Source organism: Canis lupus, chromosome 27 (assembly GCF_011100685.1).
Source record: "Canis lupus familiaris isolate Mischka breed German Shepherd chromosome 27, alternate assembly UU_Cfam_GSD_1.0, whole genome shotgun sequence".
In the NCBI taxonomy this organism is placed as follows: Eukaryota; Metazoa; Chordata; class Mammalia; order Carnivora; family Canidae; genus Canis; species Canis lupus.
This window is the reverse complement of record NC_049248.1, coordinates 32,511,069-32,538,915: the sequence shown is the minus strand read 5'-3', so window position 1 is coordinate 32,538,915 and position 27,847 is coordinate 32,511,069. Positions and strand designations below refer to the sequence as shown.

Here is a 27,847-nt window from a genome sequence, read left to right as displayed (position 1 = left end):
CATAAGCTGAGAGAATCCATTGACACTAGACCTGCCTTACGAGAAATGCTGAAAGGAGTTTTTGACATTGAAATGAGGCTAACTAGTAACATGAAAATATACAACACCAGTAAATGTAAATATATAGTCAAATTCAGAATTCTAATATGATGATGTATTAAACGTGTTCATATTAGTATAAAGGACAGAGTATTAAAAGTAACTATAACCTGTATAATTTGTTAATATACGTAAGTTGTGATATTAAAAACATAAAAGAGGGAGAGTACAAGAGTAGAGTTTTTGTAGCAGATGATATGATTTTACATTTAGAAAATCCTGAAAACACTACCAAAACATTCAGAACAAATCAGTGGATTCAATAAAATTGTTAGATACAAATTCAATGTATGGAAATCAACTGTGTTTCTTTTTTTTTTTTTTAATTTTACTTATTTATTCACAAGAGACACAGAGAGAGGCAGAGACACAGGCAGAGGGAGAAGCAGGCTCCATGCAGGGAGCCTAATGTGGGACCCAATCCTGGGTCTCCATCCAGGATCACACCCTGGGCTGAAGGCAGCGCTAAACCACTGAGCCACCTGGGCTGCCCTCAACTGTGTTTCTGTAACTAACAAACTATCTGAAAAAGAAATAAAAAAATCTCAGTTACAGTAGCATGGAAAACAATAAAATACTTGGTAATAAATTTGACCAAGAGGGTGAAAGATCTGTATACTAAAAACTATAAGACTTTGATGAAAGAAACTGAAGAAGACACAAAAGAATGGAAAGTTATCCAGGTTCATGGATCAGAAGAATTAATATTGCTAGAATGTCTATACTATCCAAAGCCATCTATAGATTCAATGCAATTCCTGTCAAAATCCCAATGGCATTTTCCATAGAAATAGAAAAAAAAAAACTATCCCAGAAATTGTGTGGAGCCATAAAAAGTCCTGAATAGCCTAAGCAATCCTGAGAAAGAACAAAGTTGGAGGCATTACACTTCTGATTGCAACTATATTACAAACTTGTAGTCATCAAAACAGTATGATGCTGGCATAAAAATATAGACCAATGGAATAGAATCAAGGGCCCAGAAATAGGGGTGCCTGAGTGGTTCAGTCAGTTAAGCATCCAAGTCTTGATTTCAGCTTAGGTCATCATCTCAAGATTGTGAGCTCAAGCCTTGCATCTGGCTCCATGTCCAGCATGGAGCCTGCTTACGATTCTCTCTCTCCCTCTGCCCCTCTGCCCTCTCATGTGTGCTTTCTCTCTCAAAACAAAACAAAACAAAAAGCCCAAAGGAACCCAGAAATGAACCCATGCATATGGTCAACTAATATTTGACAAGGGAACCAAGACAACACAAACAAGGAAGGGTAGTCTTTTTAATAAATGTTTTTGGAATAACCAGATGAACACATGCAGAAAAATGAAATTGGAACCCTATCTTACAATATTCACAAAAATAAACTTGAAATGGATTGGAAACTTGAATGTAAGACCTGAAACTATAAAGCTCCTAGAAGAAAATAGGGGAAAAGCTCCTTGGTGTTGGTCTGGAGATGATTTTTTGGTTATAATACCTAAAGTACAAGCAACAAAAGCAAAAGTCAGCAGGTGGGACTACATCAACATATAGAAGAGGAGAAAATATTTGCAAATCTTGTATCTGATAAGGGTTTGATATCCAAAAAATATAAAGAACACATACAACTAACTAGCAAAAAATAATCAAACAATCTGATTTAAATAAAAATGGGCAGAGGAATTGAATAGACATTTTTGAATAGACAAATGGGCAAAATGTACATGAACATACTAATCCTTAAGAAAATGGAAACCAAAACCACAATGAGATATCATCTAACAGCTGTTAGAATGACTGTTATCAAAAATACAAGAAATAACAAGTATTGGCAAGGATGTAGAGAAAAAAGGATCTTTGTGCACTATTGGTTGGAATATAAGTTGGTTCAACCACTATGGAAAACAGTATGGAGGCTCCTCAAAAAATTTAAAATAGAACTATCATACGATCCAGCAACACCACTATGGTTATCTATGTCTAAAGGAAATGAAAACAAGATGATAAAGAGAAATCTGTAGTCCCATATTTGTTGCAGCATTATTTGAAATAGCCAAAATGTGGAAACAACCTCAGGGTCCATCGACAGTTGAATTGAAAGAAAAGATGTGCTTTATATATACAATGGAAACTTCAACCAAGAGAACATGTGACAACCTGAATAGACCTTGAGGACATTATACTAAATGAAATAATTTAGACAAAGAAAGACAAATACTTTATGATAGCACCTACATGTGGAATCAAAAAAAAAAATTTACAGAAAAGAGAATAGATTTATGCTTACCAGGATCTGGAGTGTAGAAGAAATGGGTAGATGTTGGTCTGGAATACAAAATTCTAGTCAGAAGATGAATAAATTGTGGTAATCTAATGCACAGCATTGTGGTTACAGTTAACAATAACCTATTATATACTTGGAAGTTGTTGAGAGAGTAAGTCTAAAATGTTCCCACCACAATAAAGTAATGATAATTATGTGAGGTGATAGGGTCAGCAGGTAACACTTCAGTGATAATCATTTTGCTATATATATCAAATCAACATGTTGTATACCTTAAACTTATACAATGTTATATGTTAATTATGTCCCAATAAAGCTGAAAAAAAAACAAGAAAAAAACACCACTGAGCTGTACACATAAAAATGGTAAAGATGGCAAATTTTATATTTTGTGTATTTTACCAGATTTTTTAAAAGCAGGAAAAAAAAGAAAATACATAAATTCCAGTGTTTGCCCTCAGAGAGACCTGTGTTATTTTGCAACAAATATAAATCACTGGGAAACTTTTTCTTAGTTATGAAATTTACTGTTGCCTAAGCAAAAGGCCAAATGCAACTTAGTTAAGGAGAAATGAGAATGAAAACTATTTTTTAAGGCTAAAGTGTTTTAAAATAATTATTATTAAAAGTCATTTTATCTTGATTATATAGCTTCTAGAAACATGAAAATTCATATTTATGTTTAAATTTTTATAAGACCAGTATCTTGCAAAAAAAACATAAAATTTAAATGTATATGTAAACCAAGAAGATATAATAAATGTAGTATTTACTTTTTATATTCTAAATTCTGTTATTTTCTTTAAGAAAACTTGAAAATAATCTTACGTGTTTATGATTTCAAAGAAAGCTGCTACAAACCTCTTTCAAAATATTTGTCAGTAGGCATTTCTAAACATTTTTTCTTTGAATATTCTCATTAATGAGTATTATTATCTAATGGCTTGTTACATTAATTTATAGCAACAGAATATTGGTTACATACTAGTTAGGCAGGAAAAAAACTGTCAAGTGAATATGGAATTGAGTCTTATGTACAAAATAAACTTCATAAGGTACAAACAGACTTTATTATCTCCCTGTTTTCACTTTTTATAACTGAAAGGCTTCTTGATAGAAGATGAATGCAGTGATTAAATGTACATTAATTGTTATTTTCATGGGTAAAAAAAGGAGTGGATTTTGTTAAAATGTTTTAATGTCATTCATATACAAAAGAAAAAAGTGAACTACTCAGAGAAAAAAAATGTTCTAATTAAGTATATTAGGACACTTATATTTTATTTATTTTTTTAAAAAGATTTTATTTATTCATGAGAAACACAGAGAGGGGGAGAGAGAGAGAGAGGCAGAGACACAGGCAGAGGGAGAAGCAGGCTCCATGCAAGGAGCCTGACATGGGACTTGATCCTGGGCTTCCAGGATCGCATCCTTGCCTGAAGGTGGTGCTAAACCGCTGAGCCACCAAGGCTGCCCTGGACACTTATATTTTAAAACATATCTTCAGAGAATGCTTCTATGGCTCAGTTTGTAAGCTGGACAACCTGAATTCCTAAGAAATTGTGAAACTTCCGCAATATTATTCTAGTTAATGTTTTCTAATACTTTAACAGTGTTAATAATGAGAACCAGATAAATGAAAATCTGGGCTTAGTTCAAGAATACAAATAAAAAGTTGTGTTAGATAAATTAGTTTCAAAACAGCTTCCTCTCATCTTATTTCATTAATGACTGGGTATGAGAACTATTAGGATATTTGATAAGTTGTAGCAAAGAAAAATTTCATCTCTAATATAGATTTAGCTACTCTAAATCTATGGAATAATATATGGTAAAATACTTAGTGTTGCTCAGATGTGACTTTAAAAAATATTTGGGCAATTTTAGGCTATTCAAGACAATTTCCTGCATAATATGACTGTACTATAATCTTCAAACTGATGGTTGAAACTCATTGTTCCCCATCATTTGCCATCTTGACCCTCAGGAAGAGTCTTCCAATTGGATACAGATCCTGAATTTTTTTTGTCAATTCTTGGTGCAGAATTTCTGTCTTCCCAACTACCTTAGGGTAGATTTGTGATTTTCTGCTTTTACATTCACTAATCCACTAATTTATGACCCATTAGTCACCCAGTAATTCTGTAGTATGTCTCTAACTTCAGCCATTAAAGTCTCAAAAGCCTATTCTTTTATTTGGTTAGCTCAACAGCTAACAAAGTACTATTATAAGCTAACATTCATCAAAATAGGAAATTGAAACATTTTGATGGGGGTTGGGGCAAAGAGAGTGAGGAGAGGGAGAGAGTAGGGGAGAAACAAAGAGGAAAGAATGGAGGGAGGGAAGAATGGGAGGGAAGAAAGAAGAAATAGTTGTTTATTGACAAAAGATGGCAAAATCTTGTGTTCCTTTGTGTTATTTTCTTTCTTTTTAATCGTCCAGAGGATCCTTTATATACATATCTTTCTTCAGCAACGGTCTCCAATTGGGCACCAACCCAGTAATTCTGTTCCCAGAACTCTTGCTCTCACTGCCCTTCTGTGGTAGAAATATCTTGGGACAGAAATTTTAACCCTGATCTTCTCACTACTCAATACTTATGCCTTAATACTTACATTTAACAAATCTGACATAGATTTAGACTTCCCATAATTTTCTTTGAAAAGGTAACTTGTGCAAATTTCTGTCCATCCTTGACTTTGGAGTTTGAGAAATGAGAGAAGGAATGAGAAATGAGAAACGGAGTTAGGAAATGAGAGAAGGGTTGTATTATAAGGGTCAAATTAAATTTAACTAAACATTTTTTTTTAAGTAAGAGAAAAAAGAAAAAAAAGAAGAAGGGACTGGAATGGCTAGGATATCAGATATCATACTTCATATTTTGGGAACATTAATATACTTTATTCTTTGTCAATACTCTACTCTTTGTAATTTTAAGTATTTATAAAGCCCTGCTATTAGATACTATGGAAGATAGACAATGAATAAGACAGTCCTTCAGTGTGGAGCTTATGTTAAATTTGGTTATAAACAAAAGCATGCAACCAACTTTAATACACCTCAAGAAAGTCTTGCCATAGATGTTCAAAATGAGATAAACCACAATATAACACTGTGTCATTTGACCTAGGTTTTGAAAACCAGTTAGGATTTTAATAGTTGTCATGAATTGGCTATTTCTCCAGTGACTAAATAGATTAGAAATGCCTCAGATTCAAGTAGGCACACAATTTTTGTTCTTGCTTTGGGAAACTTCTAAGCAAGTTTGTCCTATCTACACTCCCTTTAATACACCAAACTGAGAAAAGCAAATATTTATTAATTCAAGTCCATTAATATTATGTCATTGGTACATATTTGGAAATAATAGCTCCCATTCCTTAAGCATTGCTAAAGTAGTCTTTATGCTGAAGTTCTTTGAATTACTTTTTAAAGTTCTCTGGTGCTTTTTGGGTCTGCCATTTGCCCAGTTTCTACCTGAGGAATTTATCTCCTCTCCACAAGTAAATGACATATTTTTCTTATATACATATGATATAATCTTATATATTCAATTTTAGTCTGTTCATGCTCCTTGAGAAATATAACAAAAGATGATGGTAACTTCTATTACACTTACTACTTCTCATTTTATTTTGCTAAAAGATATTCTGAAATTATAAGTAACATTTTAGGGGCACCTGGGTGGCTCAGTCAGTTAAGTGTCTGCCTTTGGTTCAGGTCATGATCTCGGGGTCCTGGGATTGAGTTCCGCATCAGGTTCTCTGCTCAGCAGGCAGTCTGCTTCTCCCTCTTCTTCTCCCTCTATGATCTCTCTCATTCTCTCTCAAATAAATAAATGAAATGTTTTAAAATAAACAAAATAACATTTTATTTATCAGCTCAGTATTTGTTTACTACTTCATTCACAGGATAGTATGTTCAAGTACCATGCAGCTTTATCTTCCAGACTTAATGTAAATACTGCTTAATAAATAGTTATGAACCACATTTTTAAATTAAATGAAATACAAAAATCCTAAATTTGTATCCAGGAATGATAGCATGACTAATTAGATTATAGAGAAAATTAAATATAGGTAAGGTTACTTGTATCTTTAGGTGTATAAACAGTACATATTGATTATGCTCTGCGTAAGTCATGCTAAGTATAATGTTTTAAATAATTAAATTGGAGTTCAAAGGGATTAGAGACTTGGGACATCTGGGTGGCTCAGTGGTTGGGCATCTGCCTTCAGCTCAGGGCATGATCCCGGGGTCTGGGGATCGAGTCCCACATCGGGTTCTTTGTGTGGGGCCTGCTTCTCCCTCTGACTGTGTCTCTGCCTCTCTCTCTCTCTTTCTCTGTCATGAATAAATAAATAAAATCTTTTAAAAAGGGTTTAGAGACTTTAATACTTTGAGTTACACAGCATTTCAGAGCTAGAGTTAGACTTCATCAAATCTCTGGAAATAAACCCTCTGCATTCACTGCCTGTTATTTTCAGATTAATAAAATAATCATATTGAAAACATCTACCTGTGATTGAAAAGGAAAAAAACAAACCACTGTTCGACCTTAAATGTTTTCTCAGAAAATTATAGTAATTAAAGCCTCTCTAGCACTGTTATTCCCCAAATTTATGGGGAATAACAAAATGATTCTTTTATAGTTTGCATTCACTTTCAAAAATTTCTGTATTTATCCATTGTTTTTCTTAGTCAGAAGAGCTTATGACATGAAATCTCAGCTTTTAGCAGTGCCAGTATTTAATCCATTCTTTCTTTGTTGGCATTTCCACTCATGCCTTTAATGATACAATCTATGCATTTTTTAAATTGAAGTATAGTTGACTAGCCTGTGTATTTTTAACATAAAGTGAATTAATATTGATTTTTATTTTGAGAATCTTATGACCTTTTAAAATAATTGATGGATCCTAGAACATCTTTAGCAAGAACTGAACATCTCTGGCCTTATTACTTTGTTTTTGTTTTGTTTTGTTATTTTACAATGTGATAAGTGATTGCCATACTTAGTCACTATTCTACACATATTATATGTTTCTAATTTTTCTGTATGAAAACCCATAAACTTGGTGTTAGTACTTCTAATCCTAGATGAGAAAACTTAGGTTGAAGTCATTCAGCTGACTGGAGCTAACATTTAAACTTAGGCATATCTGACTCTAAAGTTATTTTGTCTTGGTTGTTGCTAGCAGCAGGGCACATTTCTCTGAAAAATTACTGTGCTTTTGCCTGACCTTGCAAGTATCACCTGCTAAAGTTGTTTGTTTGGTATGCTAAATCTGTACTAATATCAAGCTATTGTTTGGAAGCAGAGGTCCATATAATGCTGGGGCTGGAGAGCAACACAGGAAAATTTTAGCAAAAAACTTAGCAGAGGTACTGGCTATCATTCATTTATATTAATGTGAAGGAAGATATATTCTTGTATAACATTAAAATTTCTTTATTTGCAAATCATTTTCAAATTAGAACATTTCCTCTATGGGGCACTTGGGTGGCTCAGTTGGTTGAGTGTCTGCCTCTGGCTCAAGTTGTGATCCTGGGGTCCTGGGATTGAGTCCCGCATCAGGCTCCCCAGAGGAGCCTGCTTCTCCTTCTGCCTGTGTCTCTGCCTCTCTCTGTGTGTCTCTCATAAATAAATAGATTTTAAAAAAAATTGTCCTGTATTCCTTCCTTTCTTCTAAAACCCACTTATCCATAAAATTTAAAATAATCTCTAAAAGGATTCCCTTAATAAAATCAGACTTCCTGCAGAGACATGAAACAAGCAAATCTTAATTTTCATAATACATTATGACATTAAAAAATAGTTATTTGACCTTTATGTTGGCAAAACAAGAGATTGTCTTTTAAAACAGAGAAAAGATTTTTGGTTTAAGAGGTTCATCAGAATGACCAGCACACTTAAGTAACACCAACATTGACACCACTGCATTGCAGGCTAAGATGTGGATGTGTCAAATGAGTTGTGAAGATATTTAAAAATCTGAACATCCTTTTGAATTGTTTCTATATAAATACATTTCAAATCCAGGATTTCCTGTTTGGAGGGATAGGAGAACTATGTTATTGAAGAATATCGCTTAACCCACACATATAAAACCAAATAATAACTATTGAAGGATCAGGAGCACATGAGATCAGGAAGGAGGTTAGAAAAACTAGTTTGCCTCCTTTTTCCATGGCAGAGATGGTGCCCTCATACTCAATTAATGTATTTTTAGTGAGATCCTTGCTTTTCTTTTCTCTTCTTCTTTTGTCTTTCTTTTTTATTTTTTTTCCCTCAGATTAAAACATGAGGATGGGGCCTGGAAAAGGACCTAAGTAAGAATATGGGGGAATGCTAGTTTAAATATCTTGATTACTATTTTCCTCTTGGTCTCTAGTTTTTGGACTTTTTTATTCTTAATGGATCTCTAGGTGTAAAAACACAAATAGGAAGAGCTTCTGAAGGACAAAGATGCAGGCTTCCCTGGGGCCGTTGCCTGAGTGGAATGTTGGTCTGACATGGCCACTGGAATAAAGGAAGAATGTGATATGGCTTAATACAGGCCTACTCATGGAGCCCCATACACTGTCAGTTACACATACACTGGTCTTGCTGCCCCCAAATTAGACAAATCTGAGTTTAGGAAGTGGGGGTTGTTACTAGAACAGACTTTGCCCATGTTGACTCACTATTGAACAAATCTTTATAGAATATAAGCTAGAAAGGGCATCTGCATCTCTGTACCATACTGGTGGTATCCTACTGAATCTATTGAATCTATAGAATGGCATATTATAACACTACAATGAACATATGATGAAAGATTGAATAAATGAGTGAATGAACATCTGCACAGATTTGGTTTCGACTGCCAAATCAGTCTGGCTCCATATACTAATAAGGAAACCAGCTATTTATTTTGTTGCTTGTCCTAGATATATAATCCTCTTTATGGTGGGGTTGTAAATATTTGTCATTTAACATGTCCCCTGTAAAAGAAATTATGAAAAAGGCTTATAATATTACTGCAGCTAATTTACTTGTAAAGAAATTATTTTAACCATGAAGAAGGCTCAGTAATATTGCTGTAGCTAATTTACTTCTGTTTCTTTGCTTTCTAACTATTAGATTCAAAGCAAGTAAACTTTGCATAAGTATCTTCAGGCAATTGGTTGACAGAATTGTAAATTATACATTTTGGTATCTCCTGTGTAGTGATTCAGTTTTTTAAAACTCTCTTAAAAAAAAAAAAAAAAAAAAAAACTCTCTTAAAGGAATCTATAAATATAAACAATTTCCTATAGCTTCCTGTTGCTTAGAAAAATGTTTAGCATAGATTTTTTTTTTTATTTTTAACTCTTCTGTGGATTAACTTATAAAAATAACAATGGAGAAAAATCTTCCTTTGCATCCAAAAGTTTTCCTAATTTTATGAGTCAAGCTTAAGTTGAACCACTTGGAATTAGAATTTTTGTAGATCAAAAAGTAAAATAACAGGGATTTCATACAGTAGTCGAATATAATGATAAATACTTATAACAAAAGTGATTTTTAAGAAATTTGCATTCTCATCAGGTTAGCAATACTTTGATTATTCCACTAACATTATTCTTATTACTTGGAATTAAATGTAGTCCCTGCTCTCCAGAGGCTGTGCTTTGGCACCTAGAAATAACATCCTAAAAATATGATTGCAGTAATAGTTAATATTTCTTTTCAGTTGAATACTTCTTCTTTTTTGCTACATATTTATTTTAAGAATATTAGGAATGACTTATGTATTGAGGACTCAAATTTTATTCTTGCTATTCATGAAAGAATCTGATGACATGATTGGTCCCAGTGTGTACATTTATATGAATTATTAATAGCTATAGTCTATGGCTTTCAGATTGCTAACGTCTTATCACTATGGTAACACAGCAGCACTTAGCTGTACCTTAAACTTAACACATCTCATGCTTAAATATAGTTTATACTGCTGTGATATTTTTGTCAACATTGTTGACAATTAAATTCCAGATGACTATGAGACATTTAGAATTTTGGATGATCATTCCAGAGACTAAAACCTTAAAAGACAGAGCTAACATTTCTCGATGGTTTCTCCTTTTGTCTCTATTAAAGAGAAAAATACAGAACAATATAAAAATATATGAATATAAACCCTAATAAATGTTAACACATTTTACCAAAACAATCATAAATTGTCAGATTTTTCAACATTAACACAGAAAACTGTGAAGTAGAATACAAATTACAGGAATACCCAGAGACATTTGTAATATAAATGTAAAAAGCCATAATGAGTGGGAATGGATTTGATCTGAAAAACTTTAATTTTACTATTGTAATTAACAATTTTAAATGTAGATGCACTTGAAGTAATCCCAGATTACAAAGAAAAACAATTATGATAATTGTTTAAATAATAATAATTCAAATTATAATGTGATACCTATGAGTTTATTCCAATATCTTTTCCACAACAAATAGAGGTTATTCTGGATTTTACTTAGGAAGTAAATTAAAACTAGTTAGTGTTTCTTTTTTGATAGCTACTAATTATAAGCAATCTATTTCTTTTGTTTATAGTAGGTATGTTGCATGATCCCCTCTCTGATGGGCCAGAGCAAGCAAGCTAATAACATTCTGACTTGGTAACTGATCTACCTGAAATATTTAGAAGATAATCTGAATAGGTCTATATATCTAGAAAGAAGCTTAGTAAAGGGTACTTTAAGTGCTTTTCAATTATGTATAACTTTAGTAAGAACTAGAGAAACTTGACCTAGCTTAAAATGTTAAATTCCAGGCCTTTGAGTTGGAAAAGGATCACATGCAAACTAATCCATTAACATTGAATATAGGGTCCTCTGTTTCCTGTGCTTTCAAAAAGATTCTGCATCATCCCAACTTTTCTTGATATAATTTTTCAAGAGAATTTGGTGGTAACTTTAACTTAATAATATTTTTAAGTAAATATATTAATTAAGTCTATCAAAGTATCCTTAGGGGTGCCTGTGTGGCTCGTTGCTTAAGTGAGTGACTCTTGTATTTGGCTCAGGTCATGATCTCAGGGTTGTAAGATAGAGCCTGCACCAGGCTACATGTTGGGTGTGGAGTCTGCTTAAGATTCTCTCTCTACCCCTGTCCCTTTGCCCCTCTGCCCTTAAAAAAAGTATCCTTAGTTGCTCTGTACCCCATTAAAAACATATAGAATGTGTTATTTATATCATTTTACATGATGATAAAACAATTAAGAAAAAATGGAACTCTAATAGAGCAGTATTTGTTGAGTCCTTATAAATATATAATTTTATAAATATTTCTTATATAATTTAATATGCATTCCCTTCACATAAATTTTTTTTTAAGATTTTACTTATTCGTGAGACACACACAGAGAGAGAGAGGTACAGACACAGGCAGAGGGAGAAGCAGGCTCCATACAGGGAGCCCAATGTGGGACTTGATCCCGGGACTCCAGGATCATGCCCTGGGCCAAAGGCAGATGCTTAACCTTGAGCCACCCAGGCATCCCTGGTTAATGGAAGTTCTTTTGCTTTTTTTAAAATGTTGCCGTACCACATTGGTAGCAAACATAAACCGAAATAGAAATGAACTTTTGTTCCCGTAATAGTTTATTGAGTGCCTGCTATGTATCTTTTCTGTACTAAGTGCTCGGACTACATTGCTTCATTCATGCTCTATTAAAAACCCACCGCCTCATTTAGTTTTTATAACAAACGGAATAATAAGTTACTTTGCAAATGAAGCAGCTCTAGTTCAGAATTTGGGTCACATCATTAGTAAATAGGAAAATTGGAATTCCAGCCCAGAACCGTCTCTCTAAAGCCTATTATCACAACCGTGACTCTTTACTGTCTTCCTTGAAATGTAGATGTAAAAGATGATTTCATCAGATATTCCCAGTTAATCAAGTCTTATGGTAAAATCCTGTAGAAATATCTGTGAAATGAATGTTCAGATGTATTTTAATCATTGTAGTCTCTGTTATATATTGTGTCATGGCTGTTCTGTAGATCAAATCATATCTGGAGTTCATACTAAGGTATAAGATATATCTGTGCATCTAATTTACATCAAATTGGAACTGGTGTCTTTTGAAAGCTAGCAAAAGTGCTGCTCACTACAGTTACCTTGTATTTCTTCTTTAAGTAGTCTTAGGTACCATTTGAAAAACTAGTCACTGGCTCTGATAGCCAATTTCTGTTTATGCTACAATTATTATTACCAGACATTAACTTAAGATATTGTCACATTATATGAGTGCTTAACGTAATATAGACAAATAATTGTGTGTCCTAATTCTATTTTTTTAAAGAAATATGGTTAGACTGGAGAGGGAAAGGTAAAGAAAAAGGCAAGAGAAAAAGATATAGGGAAATGGTAGGGAAAAAAAATGTGACCAGAAATGGTATAGTCACTTCAGAAAACAGTTGGGCAGTGCTTCAAAAAGTAAACAGTCATATACCCCTGAAATTCCACTCCTAGGTGTATGCCCACTGTTTATAATATCCAAATAGTGAAAACAACTAGAATATCTATCAACTGATGAATGGATTAACAAACTGTGGCATCCTCATACAGTGTAATATTTTTTAAAAGATTTTTTAAAAATATAAATAAATAAATAAATAAACAAACAAACAAACAAATAAATAAATAAATAAATAAATAAATAAAAAGATTTTTTATTTATCTATTCATGAGAGACACGGAAAGAGGGAGGCAGAGACACAGGCAGAGGGAGAAGCAGGCTCCATGCATGGAGCGTGATGTGGGACTCGATCCTGGGTCTCCAGGATCACACCCTAGGCCGAAGGCGGTGCTAAACCACTGGGCCACCGGGACTGCCCTCATACAGTGTAATATTATTCAGCCATAGAAAGGAATTAAATATTGTTACATGCTACAGTGAACCTGAAATTTCGCATTATGCTAACAGAAAGATGGCCATCACAAAAGACCACATGTTACACAAAAGACCACATGTTATGTGATTTCATGTATATGAAATGTCCAGAATAGGCGAATCTCTGGAGAAAGCAAGTAGATTAGTGGCTGTCAGTGGCTGAGAGGAGTGAGAATAGGACTGTCTGCTATCGGATATGGAGTTTCTTTCTGGTGTGAAGAAAATATTCTGGAATTAGATAGTGGTGATGGTTACATGAGCTTGTGAATATACTAAAAATCACTGAACTGTGTCTTTAAAAGGGTGGATTTTTATTATATATGGACTTTATCTCAATTTTTTTTAAAGATTTATTTATTTATTTGAGAGGAAGAGCATGAGCAGGGGAGGGGCAGAGGGATAGAGAGTATCTCAAGCAGCCTCCCTGCTGAGAATGGAGCCTGACATGGAGCTCAGTCTCGTGACCTGAGCAGAAACCAAGAGTTGGATGTTTAACTGACTGAGCCATGCAGGCACCTCTATATCTCAATTTTTAAAATATGACCAATGATTCCTATATTTGTAAAGACCACATTAAAAATCTTTACATGATTGTGTGTGTATATATATATATATATATCATTAAAATAGAAATAGTTTATTTTCATATATTAGTTAAACTTATTATAAAATAACTTTGTGTTGTCTCTCCTTCAACTAAATTATTTGCATCTTATGGGAAACTAGGTAGAAAATTGATCTACAAAAACACATTTATACTTAAAACTTTCAACTTTCTCTCGTTTTCTCAAAGTAAGTTGCAGGAATCAGAAATCTTCATCCCTAACTACTTTCGGGTGTATTTCCAAAGAACAAAGATATTCTCTAGCATAACCATAACACAATAATCAAATTCATGAAAATTAACACTGGTATAATATTATCTAAATATACTTCTGTTGGTTCACAAACTGGCTCCTGTACATGGACGGCAAAAGGGGACAGAAGAAACTAGTCTAGATTGGTAGGAGGCAGATTTAACAGGCAGGGGAACTAACATATGAAGCCTGTCTTGGTCAACTACACGGTGAATGGATCTCTGCACTTGCCCACCAGAATCTTAATTGTGTATGGAGGCCTTAACTGGGTTCAGTCACATATAGCATCCAGATGGTCCCAAAAACACATTGCTCTCTCAAGGCTGCTTTCTTGGAAACAGTTCCAGCAGTGGGAATGGTGGGCAGAGCATACATTCCGAGCACATGTGAGGCAGTGAGGAACCTCTGATTGTCTCAGCCCAGCTCATGGTCAACCAGCAGTCATGTCCTCTCAGTGACCCCCAATAACTTTCCATGTTTTTTTATATAAATATATTTTTTAATATTTATTTATTTTAGAGAGAGTGTGTATGTGTGAGAAAGAGAGAGAGAGGAGAGGAGGGGCAGGGGGAGACTCCTCAAGCTGACTCCCTGCTGAGCACAGAGCCCTTCACGGGACTGGATCCCACAAGCCATGAGATCATGATCTGAGTTGAAACCAAGAGTCAGATGCCCAACTGACTGAGCCACCCAGGAGCCTCAACAATTTTCCATATTTAAATATTGCCAATGATCATAATGCTATCATTTATAATAACTTGTTTTTCTCAATTCATTTGCATTTTAGTTGCTATGGTGCTGTAGTTTCTTTTAATCTCACCTCCCCAGCTTCTCTCTTTTTTAATGAGTTGATATACATAGAGGGCAAAAATGTTATTATTTTAAGAAAGTCTTTTAAGTTAGGTTTGTCTGGTAGTTTCCTGGTGATATGATTCAGGTAATGCTTTTGGGGTTTTTTTGTTGGTTTGTTGGTTTGGTTTGGTTTGGTTTGGTTTTGGTGCAAGAAAGCTACCTGTTCCTGAGATATGCTGATTAACCAAGAACTTGGTGGTTTAAAGCAACAGAAATGTATTCTCTGATAGTTCTGGAGGACAGGAGGTCAAAATCAAAGTATTGGCAAGCTTATTCTCTGCAAGAAAGCTCTAGGATAGAGTCTTTTCTTGCCTTTTCCAGCTTCTTATGGTGCCAGATGAATTTGGCCTGGGACAGCATAACTCTAGTCTTCTTCTCTGTCATCACATGACTTTCTTCCCTTCCTTTCTCCTCTTCTTATAAGGGCACTTACTGGACTTAGGGCCCATCTGGTTAATCCAGAATGATCTCATCTGGAGAGCCTTAACTTAGTTACATCTGCAAAGACTTTTTTTTTTTTTTCCCAAATAAGGTCACATTCCCAGGTATTGGGAATTTAGGACATGGGCGTATATTCTTGGGTCCACAGTTCAACCCATTGCACTACCTAAATGATGCTATGTCCTTCTCAGAGGACAATATCAGGATACACCAAGTGTAGACAAAACAGGAAATAGATTTTTTTAAAGCATGAATTCATACTGACATCCTAATTCAAATGAAGTATTTACAGATTTTCTTGCCTTCTCACCTGCTCTGTTAGTATCATCTTTCTTCAGAGGGAGCACCTAGCTCCTAACATTATTAAACTGTTTACTTCTTTGGTCAATCCTGCAACATAGGTACAATAATTTCAGAATTGCTACACCTGTATCATTACCAACAAGAAGTGTGCTAAATAAGGTTCAGTATTGGGATGCCTGAGTGGCTTAATGGTTGAGCATCTGCCTTCAGCTCAGGGCATGATCCCAGGGTCCTGGGATCAATCCCACATCAGACTCCCTGAGGGGAGTCTGCTTCTCCCTCTGCCTATGTCTCTGCCTCTCTCTCTCTGTGTCTCTCATGAATAAATAAATAAGGTTCAGGGGACAACTGAGTGGCTCAGCGGTTGAGCATTTGCCTTCGGCTCAAGGCAAGAGCAGGATCTGGGATCGTGTCCTGCATTGGGCTCCATGCAGGGAGCCTGCTTCTCCCTCTGCCTAGGTCTCTGCCTCTCTTTCTCTCTGAGCCTCTCGTGAATAAATAAATAAAATCTTCAATAAATAAATAGATAGATAGATAGAATAAATAAAATCTTCAATAGATAGATAGATAGATGATTGATAAATAAATAAATAAATAAATAAATAAATAAATAAATAAATAAATAAATAAGGTTCAGTATTTGTGGTTCTCTTGGTCTTCACCTGAAATTGAGTTCAAGTTCCTTGGACCAGTACCTCCCCCCACTTTTATGTGGTTCTCTGATATACTATTCAGTTCATTTGTTTCTGTTTGTACTGAATTTTAAGGTTTCTTCCTTCACCATTATTGGTTTAATGTTATATTTTTTAATAACTTTTTAACATGATTCTGGAAGTAAAAATATATAGAAAGGATACTTAGAGAAGTCACTCTCTCCCCTATCCATGCTGCCTTGTTTCTCCAATCTCCCTTAGGTAACCTGTCTTATTAGTTTCTAGTTTACTGTGTTTTTTTTTTTAATAAATGTAAGCAGATAAACGTATTCTTTCTTTTTTGCTTTCGTTTTGTGTAAAGAAAGTACACTGTAAAAAAAAAAAAAAGTACACTGTATGTTAGTGGTTCTCAAATGGAGATGGTGTTGTCCTGCAGGGTACAATAAGGAGTAACTACTATAGTAGATGCTACTAGCATCTGGTAGGTGGAGATTGGGTGTGTTGTTAAACCTCTACAATACATAAGAAAGCCCTCGACTACAAAGTACTGATTCCATGTTATCCATAATGCTGCTGTTGAAAAACCTGGCTATACATCTACTTCTGCACTTTGCTTTTCAACTTAAAAGAATATAATGGAATATCATTCTATAGAGATTGTCTACATCCTGTTTCACAGCTCAATAGTGTAGGTGCTATAGTTTATCCAGTCTTTGAGTGGACATTTAGGTTGTTTTCAATATTTTCAGTTACAGATAATGCTTCAGCAGATAACCTTACACACTCTTATTGTATTTTTGGAAGTATATCTTTTAGAGTAAATTGCAAGAAGTGGGTCAAAGGCCAGAATATATGACGTTTTTCCAAATCGCCTCCAAAAGTTTGTACATTTTTGCATTTTCACTGATGTGAGTGTACCTGTTTCTCCATAGTTTTCCAGCTGAGTAAGTTGTCAAGTTTTTGAACTTTTACCAATCTGAAAAGTAAGAAACTCAGCATAATTTTAATTTGCTTTGCTTTAATTTTATTATTAATGGCATTTTTATTTTTCATAGAATTGATTGATCTGAGATTGAGAGAGAACACACACAAATATGCTCCCAAACGCAAGTTAGTGGGGAAGAGCAGAGAGGGAGTGAGTGAGAGGGACAAGCAGACTCCCTCCTGAGCCCAGAACCTGACACAAGTGGATCACACCACTCATGAGAATATGACCTCAGCCAAAACCAAGAGTCCATTATCAACCAACTGAGCCACCAAGGCACCCCATTAATGGCATTTTTTAAAAGCTTTGCTACTTCACATCACTGGGTCAAAACCTCAAATTTCATAACATTTAAAACCAAATAATTTTAGATGAAATGCAGAACCAATGTTTATAAAATATAGTGAAACAAGGTATGTACGTCTGTGCCAAAAATATCCAACTTTTTCTTGTGGCTATGTCTCAATAAATTTTTACATGAACGTAACAGAATATTATCCTGTAGTGCCTGAGAAATACTTGTCATGAGGTAATGAATGTAACCCTAGACATATGGTATTTAAAGTCTGCTCTGGAGTTTTCAGACCATGAGAATGTCACCCTAGTAAACTAAAATAACTTTGTACTAGGATTCTTGTGTGCTTGGTGTTTTATAGGCCATATATGTCTCTTGGAAGTCTTCGTGATCAAGTCATCTATCCTGATTCAGTGGATGACATGCATGATAAAGGCTATACAGATCATGATCTGGAATGTATTCTACATAATGTGCACCTCTATCACATAGTTCAAAGAGAAGGAGGTAAAGTCTATCATTTTAAAAATGCACTTAACTTTGTTTCAAGAAATAAACTTGGATAAATAGTCTGTGGTTTAATTTGAATGTATGCTTATACTGGAACATAAACACAAAAGACAGACCTTATAGCATTTATTGCTTTTCCATTATTGACATCCTCTTTTCTGCTTGGGTTATATTTCCTGCAGCACATGAGGCTTTTTATTGTCTGCTGCTAGCATTTGAAAACAGTTTTTCCTTCATTTTTGAATACGTGATTGTCCCTAAGGCCATCATCAATCTAGATGTATATAAATGTATATAAAGTCTGTGACAGAAATACTCTCCTGTCAAGTTCTCAACTTACATTAAACAATAATTTGATAAATAGGTATCACAGAATTTCTTTTTTGTTTTCAGACCCACAGTCTTACCAGTATATTTTTTCCTCTTTCAAGAAGCACATAGAGAATTAGATAAGATATAGAAACTTCTATACTATGTATTTTATGCATAAGGCATTGTTGAAAGAGTAGATGTAACAGTTATACATATAAGCTTAAAAAAGAATTACTTTCTAATAGTCATTATTTCAAATAACTTGATAACACATAATTTGATAGCCTTGAAAAACTATTAAAATAACAAGCTAGAATTCTAGGTTTAATTTTGCATAGGTTTCATGTTTTCTTTCCTAGTCCATTTACCTATCAGAAGTACAATGATTAAAAATGTGGACTTTGAAGTCAGAGATCTAGAATCAAATCTTAATTAGCACTTTCATCTGTATCTTCAACTGTAAAATGGAGATAAATAGCTATCTTTTTTTATATAAATAGCTATCTAATGAGGCTTCTGTGAGTATTAAATAAGACTTTCTGTAGAGTCCCACAGCTATATGGTCTTGGGAAAACTGGACAGCAACACACAATAGAATGAAACCAGACCACTTTCTTACACCATACACAAAAATAAATTCAAAATGGATTAAAGACCTACATGTAAGATCTAAAACCATAAAAATCCTAAAGGGAATATAGGCAGTAACCTCTTTGACATCAACCATAGTAACTTTTTTTCTAGATATGTCTCCTGAAGCAAGGGAAATAAAAGCAAAAATAAACTATTGGGACTATATCAGAATAAGAAACTTTTGCAGGCAGAACACATGAACAGACATTTCTCCAAAAAAGACCTCTAGATGGCCAAGAGACATATGAAAAGATGTTTATCATCACTTACCATCAGGGAAATACAAATCAGAACCACCAGGAGATGTTACCTCACACCTATCAGAATGACGAAAATCAACACAAGAAATAATCGTTGGTGAGAATGTGGAGAAAAAGAAACCCTCTTGCACTGTTGGTGAGAATCCAAACCAGTGCAGTTACTCTGGAAGACAGTATGGAAGTTCCTCAAAAAAGTTAAAAATAGAACTACCCTGTGATCCAGCAATCACACTACCGAGTATTTACCCAAAGAATACAAAAACACTAATATGAAAGGATAGATGCATCCCTGTGTTTATAGCAGCATTATTTATAATAGCCAAGATATGGAAGCAGCCCACAGAGTGTATCTAGAATAGATAAAGAAGATGTGATAGATAGATAGATAGATAGATCTAGATATATATATAAAACACTGTATGTTAACAACTGGAATTAAAAACTTTTTAAAAAGACTCTCTGTAGAGCATTTAGAACAATGACACATAGTAAATGCACAAGAATTAGTAGCTACTGGTAATATTACCACTTATAATATTGATACTATGATATTTTCTTTTTATGAAGGTACTTGATATTTTATATGGAAATCTCATATATATTACTTCATTTGATAATAAGCAATGAGGCAGACAAGAGATATTATTATATTTATTTTATGATACTTATAATCACAATTCATAAATAAATGCTAAAAATGTGGAAAGCAGATAGTCCTTTCATTTCACATGGTCAGCTTCTTTTTTTTTTTTTTTTTTTTTTTAAAGATTTTATTTATTTATTCATGATAGTCACAGAGAGAGAGAGAGAGGCAGAGACACAGGCAGAGGGAGAAGCAGGCTCCATGCACCGGGAGCCCGACGTGGGATTCGATCCCGGGTCTCCAGGATCGCGCCCTGGGCCAAAGGCAGGCGCCAAACCGCTGCGCCACCCAGGGATCCCAACATGGTCAGCTTCTTCCCAGTTTTAAGACACAAGGGCAAAATAAATGCTGCATGTTCATCTTTTTTTTTTTTTTTTTGTGCTGCATGTTAATCTTGGGAAATTATTTTTGGGTAAATTTGAAACCCAGTAATCCAAATAGAAATTTATAATAATCATGGACTATTCTATTCTTTTAGAAGTCATCAAGAAGTTTAAGAACTTTTCTAAAGAATATTCCAGTCGTAATAATGTAACAGTAATTGCTTTGGTTTATTGAGTGCTTACCTTACAGACTATATTAAGCAATGTACATTGTCATCTCATTTAATATTTATAATTGTCTCATGATTTCAATTTTAATAACCCTCCTTTACAGGTGAAATTCAGAGGTTAGAAATTCAGAGGTTTAGAAGCTGTTATAACCTTACACGTAAAAAAAATTCCAAGGAAGCCTACTCTATTCACTTAATCCTTAAAACATGAAATACGTTTCATATTTTTAAGCAAAGCTGGAAAGCACCTAATTTTGTAGGGACACCACTTACTTTAGAAGAAGCCTAATGAAGTTCCATGTAGACTAGCTAATACTTTGCTTAGAGAAATGCTTTGCTTTAGTAAAAGATGGAATTAAAAACTGATTTTATTCCATGAAAGAAGTTACAAAATAGAAAAGAGTAGAAGTGTTAACAAATGTTAATGTGAACTAAAGCAATATATACATCTCAAGGAAGCAGGAAAAATGTTCTCTTCTTTGGTTTGATCTCACTAAATCAGCATCAGAAGTGATAATTACGACTCAAAAGTTTTTATTTATATGTTCTACAATCAAGCAATATTGCCTACTAAAACTTTTGGGTTTAGTGGAACAGAGGACATGATTTATTTAAATATGTAAAGCTAAAGTTTCCTTTGACCCAAATACTTTTCTCTTGTGCTTTCGCAGCTGGCAGGGGGAAAAAATTTAACCCCAGAATATTTTTCCACTGTGTAACAATCTGAACTTATTTTTCAAATCCTTGCCTATGTTTCATAAATGCTATAAAATTCAGTTATAGAGAATAATTTTATTTCAACAGTTTTCACTGGAAGCAAGAACTTTAAATCAGATGGCATTTTGAGATTTTTTTCCTAATATAAAATTGTAATGATAGGTTTTTAAATTAACAAAAAAATTCCTGGAGGTTTACCCAAGAAAATGAAAAGTAGTCCCTCTGGGGAGTATCGTTAGGAAATGGGGAAGATCTTTCAAATCTAGTGCACAAAAAACAACAGACTCTACTTCTATTTTCTTTCCCTTTGTCCAAGTTTATTTAGAAAGTTTAATGAAAGTGCAAATTCAGATGAGGGATAAAGAAGAGGGCAAAGAGCCTGATTTTTTTTCCAAATGGGAGAGTTAAGCTTTGAATACTTGGGATTGTCCTAAGTATATGTGTCAAATTTTGGCAGTCATTTTGCTCTTTGAAAATCAGACTTTGCCTACTCTGCTCTATTTTCTGATATTCCCATGGATAAATATGTAATATGGCCATCTCTCTCAGAGGCCCCAGGGTTTTGTTTTTGAGTAAGTTTTTCTTATTACAAAATAAAGATAAGGGATCCCTGGGTGGCGCAGCGGTTTGGCGCCTGCCTTTGGCCCAGGGCGCGATCCTGGAGACCCGGGATCGAATCCCACGTCAGGCTCCCGGTGCATGGAGCCTGCTTCTCCCTCTGCCTGTGTCTCTGCCTCTGTCTCTCTCTCTGTGTGTGACTATCATAAATAAATTAAAAATAAAAAATAAATAAATACAAAATAAAGATAAGCCATAAAAATAATAAAAATCACCAAATGTTCAAATATTATAAAAATGTGTAACTTAGAAAGTAAAAGTCTCATAATTCCAGTCCTGGATGAGTGTGGGGTGTATGTGTGTGTTTATAAAAACGCAATCATACTTTATATAAATGTATATGCATGTATGTATCTATACACACACACACAATTCGGCAGTTTGGTTTTTTCCTAACGATAAAAACATTCCAGGTACATTTCTACATCAGTATGCATAGATGTAACCGAGTTTTTAAAAATAGAAGCCTTGTTTATTGTGTAAATGTCCAACAGAAAGTAAAGATGCTGTGAGGAGTGAAGGTAGATCTACATATAAATCCTAGCTCTGATCTCTAGCTGTGTAAACTTAAACTTGTCATCTACTCTGTAGATTTCAATTTACTCACTTATAAAATGCAACCAAATAAAATCTAGCTCATAAGATTGTAGAATATATGATGAGAAACTCATATAAAGTACCAGGCACATGGAAGCCATTTAAATAAATTTCTGTCTTGCTCTTTGTAGACTTAGGCCTGTATAAAGTGTTGGTCTTTTCTCTTACCAACCTCCAAAATAAGTACAAGAATATCAACTTTTCGGAGATATTTAGAAACAAATTTTAAAAGTATGAGTACTTAAAATTCTTAGAACATGTCTTATCAATATAAGGAATCATTACCATTAAGAAATATGAAATGTAAAACAAAATGCTTATAAATGAGGCTCTCTAGTTTATCCAAGCATAATGTTCTGTAAAATACCAGGTCCTTGTGTCAATAATATAAACTTGCCAGAAATCAATTGTCCAAGGTAAAAATAGTAACAACTAAACAAATGCCATATATATATATATATATATATATATATATATAATAAAATTATAAAATATTTATATAAAATTATATATTTTTAAGGATGGGATGCTGTTATGGACTGGAAAGATGTTCTGTCAGGAGGGGAAAAGCAAAGAATGGGCATGGCTCGCATGTTTTATCACAGGTGAGTATGCCATCATTGTCACTAAAGTCTTTGGATAGGATTCGATGTCCTCATCTTTAGTTTAAAAATATCTTCCTGGGGGATGGAGGGATGGGCAAAATGGGTGAAAGAGAGTGGGAGATACAGCATTCCAGTTATGGAATGAATAAATCACAGATAAAAAGGTACAGCATAGAGAATATAGTCAGTGGTATTTTAATAGCCCTGTGTGGTGACAGATGGCAGCCTACATTTGTGGTGAGCACAGCATAATGTATATACTCGTCCAATCACTATTTGGTAAACCTAAAACTAATGTAACACTGTATGTCAATTATACTCAAAGAGAAAAGAAAAAAGGAAAAACTAATGCTTAGAATTTACAGGTTTAAATTTCTTATTATTTTTTTCATGTGTTGGAAATCTCCCAGTACTTTTTTTCTATTTCTTAGGCTGAGTAATGTTAGATGACAAAATTAGATTTTCATTTGTTCTAAGTTAGAAGGGATTATTACTAATTTTAAAATGTGACGAATACATAACTACCATTATACTGTGGTGAACATAGTAGGTAGGCGTTCAATACTACTTCTGAATTAAATTATTAAATTCAAACTAAATTAAGTTTTTAGGCATTTGGTAGCCTTTTAAGCTTAGTAGTGCTCTCCTCCTTAAAAATCAGAGGCATACCTAATGCATAAAGGACCCAGCCAGCATAGGTCTTACTGGACTCAGAAAAAGAGAGATAAAAAAATAATTCCTCTTGAGAAAAATTTTCTCTTTGCAATCAGCTTCATAGCCGTTTTAGGCTCAAGGTGTACCAAGCACAAGTTGCTGGAAAGAAATATTAAAGCTATTCTGAAAAATTCTTATTTGTCCTATTCTTCTCTAAAAAAGATTTCTCTGTCTCTTTCTCTTAATTGTGGGCGTCTGGCAATGAGAATCAGAGTTGTATGCAAAGCAGGAGGCTATCAGGACTTCTGTTACTCAGCTTTAATAAACAGTCATAGGGGAAAATGACCAAGAGTTATGTACTGGAATGCCTAAATAACACAGTTTATGATTATAAACTGGGGCAGATGTGACACTGAAGGAGTTGCAGTAGGAGCAGTAATACTTTTGTAGGGAACTTTAAAAAACATAAAAGGAGAAAAAAAATATGTATCAAGTAAGTCTCATTAAATACTTAGCAACTAGTTAGCTCACATTTAGCAGTCAGTTGGCTATCAACTTTTTTTTAAACTTTGATTATGGAAAAACATCAAAACTCCATCAAAGAGAAAATTGTAAGTTGAATCCCGCATTCCCACCATACTGATTCACTAGGTGTAACGTTTGACCACACTTAGTTTATCTCTTTTTTAAAATTCTGAAGTGTTTTAAAGAAAATCCCAAACTCATGGCATTTTTTCCTTAAAAACTGCGGCAAATGGGGGATCCCTGGGTGGCTCAGCGGTTCAGCGCCTGCCTTTGGCCCAGGGCATGATCCTGGAGTCCTGGGATCGAGTCCCAAGTCCCACGCCAGACTCCCTGCATGGAGCCTGCTTCTCCCTCTGCCTGTGTCTCTGCCTCTCTCTCTCTATGTCTATCTTGAATGAATAAATAAATAAAATCTTAAAAAAAAAATTAAAAAAAAAAAACCTGCGGCAAATGGGATGCCTGGGTGGTTCAGCCATTGAGCATCTGCCTTTGGCCCCGGGTGTGATTCTGGAGTCCTGGGATCAAGTCCCACATCGGGATCCCTGCATGGAGTCTGTTTCTCTCTCTCTGCCTGTGTCTCTGCCTATTTCTGTTTCTCTCATGAATAAATAAATAAAATCCTTAAAAAAAAAAAAAACAGTGGCACCAAGAAAATATAGGTATATTTTCTTACATAATAATATACCATAATCATAGCTAATAAAATTGGTAAAAACTAAAGTCATCTAATACCAGGTTCATATTCAAAATTTCTACCTATTGTCTCAAGAATATTTTTATAGTTGTTTTGTTCAAACATTGATTTTTGTTGTTTATACCTTTTAATCATTTTTAAACTAAAGTCTGCTATTCTGTGACCTCACTACCACCACCACCCACCCTCCAATCTTGTATGCCATTGATTTGCTAAAGAAATAGGGTTAGAGATAGAGAACAAACTGAGGGTTGATGGAAGAAAGTGAGTAGGGGATGAGCTAGATGGGTGATAGGGTTTAATGAGTTGATGTTGTATGTAAGTGATGAATCACTGAATTTTACTCCTGAAACCAAAATTGTACTGTATGTTAACTAACTAGAATTTAAATTTAAAAAAATACAAAAGAAAATCTAAAAAAAAAAAAAAGAAATAGGATTAGTTGGCCCATAAGAATGTTGCTCCTTCTAGATCTGATTACTTACTTATGGAATCTTTTACTTTTTTATTTAATTTCCTATTTTTCTCATAAACTGGAAATTAGAGCTAAAAACTTAATTATATTTAAGTTTAGCCTTTTTGATAAGAATATAATGCATTTACCATTGAAAAGGAACATGCCATTTAAATAACTTTATTAAAACATAATTATACATTAATTTCATAAAAGTAGAAAATTTAGATAAGTTTAAGAAATCTATTATCTCATCTGTGTTAATAAAAATTCAAGTAAATACAATCTTTTAAAAAACAAAATAAAAATTCAGCCAAGTAAATTTTTTTTGAATTTTTATTTATTTGACAGAGAAGGGGGGAGGGGGAGAGAGAGAACGAGTGAGGATTGGGGGCAGAGGGAAAAGGAGAAGCAAGATCCCTGATAAGCAGAGAACCTGACATGGGGCTTGATCCCAGGATGCTGGGATCACAGCCTGAGCCAAAGGCAGATGCTTAACCAAGTGAGCCACCCAGGAGCCCCCAGCCAAGTAAATTTTTTTTTAAGATTTTTTTTTTTAATTTATTCATTCATGAGAGACACAGAGAGAGAGAGAGGCAGAGACACAGGCAGAGGGAGAAGCAGGCTCCATGCAGGGAGCCCGATGTGGGACTTGACAATTGGCTTTATTGAATAATTCATGAATGAGATAGCATCCCATCTAACAAGTAAAGAGGAACTCTAAAGGGCTACAGAAAGGGAATAGTTTTTAAAAGCAAGCAGGACAAGGAAGTCATGAACAAACTCACCTCCTTTGGGGAAACTAAAGGGTCTTATTAGGTGGATTACCTCACTGATGCTGACCAGGAAATTCCAGACTGACCAGTTAAGATTACATTCCTGGGGAAGGTTAAACCTGCAATTAGGTTAGATATTAAGCCCAATTTTGGTGACATGGACTTAGCACAAGTGACTCTATTTTGGGCCTGTATGTAGTGTCTAGCCAGAGTTTTTTAATAAGAAAAAATACTGTATTAATAACATGGTATTATAGAATTTAAGAAACAAAACAGATGAACGTAGGAGAAGGGAAGGAAAAATAATATAAAAACAGAGAGGGAGGCAAACCATAAGAGACTCTTAACTATAGGAAACAAACTGAGGGTTGCTGGGGGGAGTTGGAGAGAGGATGGGTTAACTGGGTAATGAGCATTAAGGAGGGCTCTTGATGGAAAGAGCACTGGGTGTTATTTGCAACTGATGAATTACTAAACTCTGCCTCTGAAACTAATAATACACTATATGTTAACTAAATTGAATTTAAGTAAAAAATTAAGGGGTGCCTGAATGGTCCAGTCAGTAAAGCATCAGCCTTTGACTTAGATTGTGATCCCAGGGTCCTTGGATAGAGCTCTGTGTAGGAATCCCTGCTCACTGGAGAGCCTGCTTCTCCCTCTCTCCCTGCTCCTGCTCTGTCTAGCTATCTCTCTCTCTCTCTCTCAAATAAATAAATAAAATATTTTAAATTAATTAAAAGAAAAAGAGAAAAGTAACATGATATTTATAATAATGTGCATAATTAGTTCAAGAATATGGCAAGCTAATTTGCAATGACATGAATGGACTAGAGAGTAGTAGGCTAAGCAGTGTAAGTCAGTCAGAGAAAGACAATATGATTTGAAATCATATATCATGATATATTATTTCACTCATATGTGGAATTTAAGAAACAAAACAAATGAGCAAAGAGAAAAAAAGAGAAAGGCAAACCAAGAAAAAGACTCTTAACTATAGAGAACAAACTGATGGTTACCAGAGGGAAAGTAGTGGGGGTAGAGAGATAAGGGGGAAAAATGGGTAAAATAGGTGAAAGGGATTAAGGAGTACGTTTTTTGTGATGAGCAACAGGAGTTGTATGTAAGTATTGAATCACTATGTTGTACAATTGAAACTAATACCACACTGTATGTTAATTAACTAGAATTTAAATAAAAACTTATAAAAAATATGGTGAGCTAAAAAATTACAAACTAAAATTTACTAACTCAAAATTTTTAGTACAATGTATTTTAGAATGCCCCTTTTAAATGATGTGTTGAGATTCAAGAGTAAAATTTACTGTTTGACATTTATGACCAGCTGTTACCCACTATCACCCTGAATCTGTTTGAACTTTGTCCATAAATATTCAGTAATATGATCAGCAGCATAGTTGGTGAAATATAATATGATGGAATGTAAAATGTGACCATAAATTTCTCACTGGGCCGGTGTGTTAATAAAATAAACCCTATAACAAACAGCAAGAGGCATTAATCTCAACCCAAAGAGATTTTTAAGTACTTGTAACTAGAAATAAATAGTTGATACTTGATATCTAAAATATTTGGATACAACACAAGACTAAAGATC

The 27,847-nt window shown here is 34.3% G+C and overlaps 1 protein-coding gene across 1 annotated transcript in view; it reads left to right on the top strand.

Moving 5' to 3' along the window:
• The window catches only part of ABCD2 (ATP binding cassette subfamily D member 2), a 68,140-nt gene that overhangs the window by 29,573 nt on the left and 10,720 nt on the right, over nucleotides 1-27,847 (top strand). The window contains exons 8-9 of the mRNA XM_038577276.1: nucleotides 18,043-18,188; nucleotides 23,045-23,129. Coding sequence (XP_038433204.1) covers nucleotides 18,043-18,188; nucleotides 23,045-23,129 — 231 coding nt within the window. The remainder of the gene's footprint in view (nucleotides 1-18,042; nucleotides 18,189-23,044; nucleotides 23,130-27,847) is intronic.